Source organism: Myotis brandtii, unplaced genomic scaffold (assembly GCF_000412655.1).
Source record: "Myotis brandtii unplaced genomic scaffold, ASM41265v1 scaffold1423, whole genome shotgun sequence".
Lineage (NCBI taxonomy): Eukaryota > Metazoa > Chordata > Mammalia > Chiroptera > Vespertilionidae > Myotis > Myotis brandtii.
Genome location: NW_005355087.1, coordinates 511,038 through 520,219, shown reverse-complemented (window position 1 = coordinate 520,219; position 9,182 = coordinate 511,038). Strand labels below are relative to the sequence as shown.

At 44.1% G+C, this 9,182-nt stretch overlaps 1 protein-coding gene across 2 annotated transcripts in view; it reads right to left on the bottom strand.

Moving 5' to 3' along the window:
• Nucleotides 1-8,097, bottom strand: part of TNFSF10 (tumor necrosis factor (ligand) superfamily, member 10) — a 13,991-nt gene extending 5,894 nt beyond the window's left edge. Inside the window, exons 1-3 of one of the 2 annotated variants that reach the window (XM_005860871.2) lie at nucleotides 7,859-8,097; nucleotides 4,338-4,472; nucleotides 1,365-1,407 (exon numbers count right to left, since the gene is read on the bottom strand). In XM_005860871.2, coding sequence (XP_005860933.1) covers nucleotides 1,365-1,407; nucleotides 4,338-4,472; nucleotides 7,859-7,996 — 316 coding nt within the window. In that variant the 5' untranslated portion in view covers nucleotides 7,997-8,097. Of the gene's footprint in view, nucleotides 1-1,364; nucleotides 1,408-4,337; nucleotides 4,473-4,580; nucleotides 5,952-7,858 lie in introns of those variants that run through there. The other variant, XM_014535298.1, reaches the window with a different exon arrangement.
• Nucleotides 8,098-9,182: the final 1,085 nt, after the last annotated feature.

The following is a 9,182-nucleotide window of genomic DNA, read 5'->3' as shown; positions in this document are numbered from 1 at the left end:
GGGTTTTGTTTAGCTTCTTATTTGCAACATAGTACATAGTTGCTTAGAGTTGCAACTCAGAGGCCGGCAAGTCAGGCGGGGAACGTTGGAGTCTGCAGTCACTGGAGCAAGCAAGCCTCCCTGTTCGCTTCAGTGCATGGCTGCCGGCCGCCATCTTGGCTGACAGTTAATTTGCATAAGGATATGCTGATTAGCCAATGGGAAGGGTAGCGGTCGTATGCTAATTACCATGTTTCTCTTTTATTAGTGTTGATATGCAAAGCCCACGGACACAGACAACAGTGAGGTGAAGGACTGGTTTTGGGTGTGAGCTGGGTGGAGGTGGGCAAAGGGGAGAAATGGAGGACATTTTTAATACTTTCAACAATAATAGTATATTTTTTAAAAGAACCTTCTATATAGAAAGAGATGGTGTTGGTACAACATTGTAAATGCACTCACTACCACTGAATTGTGCTCTTTAAATGATTGTTTGTTATGTGAATTTTGTTTCAATCAAAATACACACACACACACACACACTGAAGATGGTACAGACAAGGGCAGGGACCTACTAGGTTTGAGGCCCAGGGTTAGGTGCTAGGTATAGTGAGATGGGAGAAACAGACACATGTTCTGTCTTTGTGAATTTCTGATCTAGTAAAGAATCAGGCACAGAGATAAATATATATATAAATGAACGAGGTAAGTGTGATAGAGATAACAGGGTGCAGGGGAACTTACTTAGAAAGGTGGCCAGGGAAGGTCTGACAATTAGGTGATGAGGATGGAGAATGAGATGGAGCCAGTTATATGAACAGCCAGAGACAAAAGAAGCCAGCCTGGGCAACAGCACTGAAGGGAGTGTGGGTCAAGAGAAGGCTGCTGATCATGAACAGGAAGAGAGATGGCTATAGCATGGGGACCATAGGATGAGAATTGTGGGTGGGTAGGAGGACTGTTGGGAAAGGGATGAGGGAGCGAGGGGTTTCTGTATAAGGAAAAGCATGGAGCCTGTGGTGGTCAGAAGCAGAGGGGATGGGTTACATGGGGCCCTTATTTATCTCACTTTCAGCCAGTTCTAGAAAGGATTTAGATGGCTTATTTGCAACACAGGAGAAGGTTAAAAAACAAATAATTAAAGAATTTGAGGGGGAAGGAAAATCCAATAAGATTCAGCTGAAAAGAAGTTCTGGCCATAGGTGGGCCACAGGGTTGGTTCTGAGCTTTCTAGCTCTCAATGCAAAAAGGGAAATAGAATCAATAGCTTGAGCAGCTGATCAGAGGTAGGATGTGTGAATGAAGCAGAAAGAAAGAGGATGGAGAGGCCTTCACCCTGCCATGAAGTGGAGAGTAGAAAGTTAAAATAACAACAGAAAACATACCTGAAACTGTAGAAATGGTTTCCTCATAGGTTCCCAAACTTATCTGCAATGGTATTGAATAAAGATTGTTAATTTCCCTAAAATTTTAAAACTGACTCTAGATTGTCTAAGGCTCTTTTTACTGATGTCTAACAGGAAATTTCTACGTAAGATGACAATGTAGGAAGCAGGGCAAATATTGAAGCAGCCATCCCCACGTGGTGATCAAAGAATGGTCCCCTGTGTGGGAAACTTCTGTTTCTGGATAAAGTCTTTGAAAGTCCACACCTGGAGCAGCACAGGAGGAAGGAGCCACCTGCCAAGTTAGGTCAGCCAAGTCCTCCCCAGACCTCTTCGTGGCTGGCGGATGTGGCGGACATGTCACCTCATTTTCTCTATGGTGTGTGAGTGTGCGTGCGTGTGTGAGTGTGTGTGTGTGTGTGTGTGTGTGTGTGTGTGTGTGTGTGTGTGTAAAGGGCTCTGTGTAATGGAGTCCAGGGGCTTTGAGTGATTGGACAGCCCCACGCCTCTCTCTCTGGGTGCCCACAGACAACCACAGCTCATCAAGGTGTGACCTGGCCACACCATGTCCTGCTCTCGTTTCTGAGAATGTGGCTGAGGCATTCTTAACATAAAGATATTTTACCAAGTTCCCATATCTTTACTAAAAATCTAACATCACCCTCTTTGTACTAACCAGTGGAAAAAAACTGTGAGAAAGAGCAAACACTGAGCCTTTCTATGAATTAAACAGGTCTTGTCTTGGCTCATCCACAGCTTCTAAATTCCCCTCCATTCGATTCTGTCTCCAGGGGGTTTTGCCCATCACAGCCCTCCTTTCCCGTCACTGTTGTTAATTTGGCAACTACCAGAAACTCCCTTCCCCTGTACTCCCATCCCAAATCAGAAGCTCTCTGCTTCTGCGTCTGCCTCAAGCCCTGATTCCAGGTGATCAGGGGACTGCCTGAAGTCCAATGGGCACTGGTACAGGCAGGGAAAGCGAGAGGTGGCCTCAGCAATTCTCTCTCTCTTTCTCTCTCTCTCTCTCTCTCTCTCTCTCTCTCTCTCTCTCTCTCTCTCTCTCCCTGTCATTCTGGGACAGAAGGGAAGGAAGGAGGAGGATCAGCAGGAAGGAGAGAGGGTAATTCCTACAGTGTGGGAGGCAAAGTACAATAATAACTACAGTATGGTCAGATGGCCTGGATTCAAATATGTCAATTGTTAGCTCTGGAAAATTTTTCTCAAGTCACTTAACTGATGTAAACTTTAACTTCTTCATCTGTTTTTAAAAAGAGGAAGAAGATAATGATTTCTTCCTCATAGAGCTATTGTGAGAATTAAAGGAAATGATATATGTAACGGGTATAAGATGTTCACTGGAAATAGTCTGTTTAATTAATGGTCCCTGGAAAAAATGGGCCATCCTTTCCCCCTGCACTCTTACCCACCCCTCTGTGACCCTCCCAGCTTCCTCCAGTCTAGCTGGGGGCAGGGCATGAGCATGGGAGAGCAAGAATAGCAGGAAACCCATCCCCACTTCTCTTATCTCCCCACTTCCAGCCCCAGCATCCAGCCCCTCTTCTCAGTCCCCAAACCTGTGAGTTTACCACCCCCTTAACCCCAGGTCTGTGGAGTTCCATACCTAGATTCCTCAGGACCCTTCCCCAACCCTGGGCCTTTCCTGGTCCTTGTCACTTGGAGTGCTGAAGTCACAGCTGCTCATGCGTGCAGTGGGTGCCCTGCCCAGGCCACACCTCCAGGGCGGCCACCAGTACAGGTGTTTGCAGAACTCCCAGGTGGACATCTAATAATCTCATTTCTCATAGAAATAGCATCATAAGCCCTAGTCGGTTTGGCTCAGTGGATAGAGTGTCAGCCCTCAGACTGAAGTGTCCTGGGTCCAATACCTGGGATGCAGACTCAATCCCCAGCCCTGGTTGGGGGATGTGCAGGAGGCAAGCAATTGATGTGTCTCTCTCACATCAAAGTTTCTCTCTGTCTCCCCCTCCCTTCCACTCCCTAAAAATCAGTGGAAATATCCTCGGGTGAGGATTAACAACAACAACAACAAAACAAACCCAAAAAACAAAAAATAGCATTGTGGGTGATGCCTGGGCTCTATGGGGAGGACTGTTGAGGTTTATAAATCAGATCCCTAACTGCCAACAAAACACTGGCTCTATGAGAAACCAGGCTGAGCACCACACCCTGGTTCTCAGTAAAACACTTCCTCCTTCTATGCTGGGAATGTCCCCAGGATTTTTTTAAACAATCGAGGTGTTTATTTCCTTACAAAGTATTTTCATATCTGTGTCCTCCTCTGACTTTTCCGAGTTTGAAAGTAAATATTACTAAATGCTTTCTTGCCAAGAAGGAAAAGCCCAAGAGAAGAAGCCTAATTTTACATGTCACATGGCTCAAAGTAAAATTACATAACAATTATGAAATAACCTGTTAGTTAACATAATGGTTCTGCTAGAGATCCTGTTTTAGCAACTTCCATAGACAGAAAATACTATAATTTGTCATTTGCTAACTGCACATTGAGATATCAACTTCAACTTCTCAAAGTATCTCTCTTCCCTATCCCTTTCCTCTTTGAGATCAACATGTGGGAAGAATATAAAAGACCATAATTGGCCTCTTTCATAATCTGAGTAAAAAAAACAACACACCCCTCATTGTTGTCTGACCTTGAACACATTTGCTCTGTCTGTGCCTCCGTTTCCACAATGTGAGATACAAAGGTTAGACTGAATGGGGAGACTGTCTAGAGCAGAGGCATGAACTTTAGACCGGGAGTTGACTAAGGCCCACTGTTTGGTGCTCTTCTGCCTTTCTGCAGTTCTATGAATTTAGGGAAAATCACTTAAGCACTCGGGGCCTCAGTTTCCCCTTTTGCAAAATGAACAGTCTGGATGTGATGATCTTAAATATTCCCTCTCCTCCAACGTTCTATGCAAAGCTGGTGAAGTCACCCAAGAGTCCACCTACCTTTCTAACAAACTGTCGCAGCTGCCACTTTACTTGCCAGCAGGGATCATTCATATTCTCATCATTGAAGTCCCAAGAGTTGTCATCTTCCTTTAAGAAGCAAGCAATGCTCGTTTTGAAGTACTTGTCCTGCATCTAGGACGAGATGGAATATAACACAATATTATGTGCAAGTGCTTTTTTGTATTTGTTCATTTAGAAGTAAAACTACAGAAACTGATGAGAGATTCAGAGAATTGGCACCTTGGATAAGCTCATGGCTTGGAATTAAAGCAGGCCTGCTGTCCTTTGTCCTTTGAATAAAAGTAAGCTGTAGGATATGGTGGAAACATCACGGGTGTGGGCCAGGCATCCTGAGTCACAATGCCCTTGACTGGCCCTGCCATCAATTAGTTGTGTGTCCCTCAACAAATGTCTGCTTCTCTTCTGTGTCTGTTCTTCCTCTGAGATTTGAGCTGGTTCACTATGGTGATCTTGAGGTCCTGTTCAGTTCTGACACAGTGTGGATCCTGTTCTAAAGGTGCCAACCCACCTAGATACAAAGTGGGCAGTAGAGTATGTTTAAATGTAAGGATGCTAAATAAAAAGGTAGCCAAATCATTCAGGGGCCAGCTCATGTTCTGTTTCTTGATCCGAGCTTTGTCTGTCTGAGCACACTCTACTTATTGTGAATTCTACTCTCCTTGGATGGTCAAGTGTGATCCCATTGCCACTAAAACTCTGAATGCTGCCTCATTAAATATCCACACTAGCTAGGGATTTATTAACCTGCAGAGACTTGAAGACTTATTACCTCCTCCTGACTGAGAATAAACATTTAGAGTGCCAGATCATTGTTATCAAGTCCTTGCTCGATGTTATACACAGACGCCCTTACATGCTCGCACGCACACAAGCATTCACATGTTCATGAATCCCTAACCATGCAGAGTACTTGAGGCTGATATTGATCTTACAAAAACAGGAAACACACAAGATTTGCATGGGGGGTTTTTTGGTTTCAGTTCTTGGTTTCTTATTTCCTGGTTTTATTTTTAACTATTGAGGTTAAAAAGGTTATTTTCCAGTACAATGGCCTTTTTGTTTTTTCCTGCTACTTGAACTTAGGCACACTCCAGAGCATGAAGGAAGGATCACACTTAAGGATAACCTGCTTATTCCAAATCAAAATGACTGAACTGTCTATGAGAGGTTCCAGTCAGAGTCATGCAGTCCTGTACTCAGCCAAAGTACCCTGTGAACATTTGACCAAGGTCCTTCAAGTGCAAAAACATAAACCTGAGTTAATTCATTCCTCCACACACTCTGGCATAGGGCATTCATTTGCTTTTAAATGTTTATTTTCTTTCTTCCTTCATTTAATCACAAGAGTGAAACATTCTCCTGGGCAATGTCGTGGAGGTGACTGCTGGGGCCCCCTGAGCTGACAATGGAATTAGACACATCTTTGCCCCTGCCCACCCTGTACTTTTCTATTGTAGACTTCTATTTGCATCTGCAATTTATGTGGAAGCTGAAAAGCCTTTCCAAAGAAGAAACTCAATCGCATGTGATTTAGAAATATGAGAACTTGGCCAGGCACTGCTCTGATGAAACTAAAAACAAAACAAAACAAAACAAAAAAAAACAGGCTCACAAACTTCTATTAATTTGTTAGGATAAAAGATGTATGTGACACAGAAGGGAGAGAGCAATTTTAACTCTTGCTTCCCAGCAGTTGGAAGCTTCAGAGCATGGGAGGCTGGGTCAAGGGCAGAAAGGCTGAGCTGAGAGCTGCTTGGGAGCAGGAAACAATGTTATCTCTAAAAGGAAGTGGAGTTTGAGAGGGCTGGGTACGGAGCAGGGGCCAGAAGCAGAGGTCAGCTGCTGACAGTGCCTCTGGACATCCTCTGGAAATTTTTCAGAAAAACTTTGTTTGGGAGGGAGAACCTGAAAAGTGAGGAAGGTCCTAGGTATCTATGGCAGGGAGGTTGACAAGCTAATGTGGTGCTATTGTTACCTCAAATTCAATGAGGCCTAGGGACATTGAGGACACACAGGCACCCTAGAAAATATAGAGAAGTAAGGAACACTTTTCTAAAAGCAAAATTATGCCCTCAGGTGGTGAGCGCACTCCTATTCCAGGCATCAGCCCTTAGTGCACATTTTTCACCACTCGATCATTAAATTTGTGGTATACTGTAAAAAAAAAAAAAAAAAAAAAAAAAAAAAAAGCCCCACCCAAACCGTCCAACCCCACCTCCTAGTTAAGCTTTTCATGATCTCTTTTTTGTTTACAGGGTTGAGATCAGACTGTGTAGGGGCAGTTTTGTGTAGGGTTGTTTTCTCTTAAGACTCTGTAAAAATGACATATTCTTTAAGTCTGTGTGAAAGTGGATATATGGATAGCATCGATATTTTTATAACATTCACTGTAGAAAATTTATAAAACGTAAAAAAATAAAAAGGGAAAAAGCACCCTGCCACAATCCTACCATCTGAGATCACAATAGCCAACATTTTGGTGTTTCTCCTTTTAGATATTTTTATGCATAAATATAGATTTCTGAGAACAGAAACCCAGAAAGAAAACCCCTACCACCTTCCCCATCCCCACATGTTTCTACAGACCTTGTTCTGCCACCTGGACCCATGGGGAAGGGGCATGCTGTAGTATTTTCAAAAATGAGTAATGACACCTCCTTCCCACCTCATGATTTTCAGATCTACATCTCAGGCTTGGACGGATGATTCTCTCTCTTTCCTCTTGCTAATCATATGTGCACTGGGAGCCTGCTCTTCTGTCCCAGAAGCCCTTGGTTCTGTGAAATGGGTTTGCATGACTGCTGCTGGTGGCACTGTCTAGGCAAGGACTAGCCAGTATCCTTGGCAGGGCTTGAGTCAGCAGGGTAGACTCCTTTGCTGGCTCAGAGATTTTGAGGTGGCAGTACTGACCCTCTCTGCTGCCCAGACATTAGTCTCTGACAATCATTTTCTGTAACCCATCCTGGTCTCTAGTCTCATCTATAAAATGTGGGTGTTCAAAGTTCCTTCCAACTCACAGTTTTTGATAATATACAATTAGTCAAAATATATATAAGAAGCTAAGAAGTTAAGTTGGTTTATTTTTTATCAATTTTGCATTTATAATTCCAAATGTTTTATATAGTAGAGAAATACACAAATTAAAATGGCACTGTTTTTTGTTTTTTCTTCTCTCTGTCAAATGCACCTGGATTTGTACCTGAACCATCCACAGGCATCGAATGGCAGTTTTATTTTCAATTATTTTAGGATGAGCAGTAAAATGTGAGCTCAGCTTATAACCACTGCATTACAGACTTAGGCAGAATGCTAGTCCTTTATAGTCTCACTATTATCAACACACAAATGCAACAGAAATAAAACCAAAACATCTCTCAGGCAGCGAAAGGAAACATTCACTATAAAGTTTTCAAAGAGGAGCAAGTAGAGAGGCAAAGGAGAGGCAGTTAACCTGAGGGTGCTGACAGCTGCCGTGAGTCCATATGCATTATACTGACCTGCTGCAACTCACTGGTGAAGTACATGTAAGCCATGGCCACGCAGACACACTGCAGGAACACTGTGAAGGTCAGGATCAGCCAGCACCTCAGCCCAGGACTGGACTTCTCTGGGGCCATTATTGCAGTCATGGTCATGGTCTGTCCACAGCAAACCACAAGGCAGCAGTAACTTATTCAGGGTTGCACTAGAAATTATACACAGGGTGAGGAAGCCAGGAACAGGGTGGAGCTCTTCAGTGAAACGAAAGTAAAACATGCTGGGGCAGCCCGGCCGGCTTGGCTAAGTGGTTGAGCATTTACCACAATCCAGGAGGTCACAATTTGATTCCAGATCAGGGCACATGCCCAGGTTGTGGGCTCCATCCCCAGTGTGGGGTGTCCAGGAGGCAGACTATTGACGATTCTCTCTCATCATTGATGTTTCTCTCTCTTTCTCTCCCTTTCCCTTCCTCTCTGAAATCAAGAAATATGTATTTCATAAAATAAAATAAAACAAAACATGCTGGGGCAGCCAGAGGAAACAACAGGGGATATACTTTAAAATATACTTTTAAAGTTGATAGGGAATTTTTTTACTGGAACCTGGATTCTTTGTCTGCCAGAGTCGAAGAATGAATCCATGGACAGAGAATAGTATAGAAAAGGTGGAGATTTATTGAAGAACAAGTACAGACTCCCATGTGGGGAGAGGAAAAGAGTCTCACAGTATGGACTCCCACGTGGGGAGGGGGAAAGGGTGCCACTGAGTTCTTTTTCCCTTTGGCTTATAAAGGCTACAGATCCTGGTGCCTTGATATCCCCTCTGATCAGTCACTATTCCCTTAGATTGTTACTATAGTGACTCATGACTCCTAAGGCCCTCCTCCCTCACTGTCCTCCTATTGCCTCTGGGCTTTCTTCCTCCTTCTTTATCCTATACTAGAGGCCCGGTGCACGAAATCCATGCACCCATGCACTGGGAGGGGGGGGTGTCCTTCAGCCCAGCCTTCACCTTCTCCAATCTGGGACATCCCTCTCACAATCCGGGAATGCTGGCTCCCAACCGCTCACCTGCCTGATTGCCCATAACCACTTCTGCCTGCCAGCTTGATCACCCCCTAACCACTCCCCTGCCAGCCTGATCGCCCCCAACTGCCCCCACCCCCATTTAAGCAATCCTATCCGATATAATCTATCTACACTAATAAAAGAGAAACATGGTAATTAGCATATGACCGCTACCCTTTTCATTGGCTAATCAGTGAGTATATGCAAATTAACTGTCAGCCAAGATGGCGGCCGGCAGCCAGGCACTGAAGCAAGCACGAGGCTTGCTTGCTGC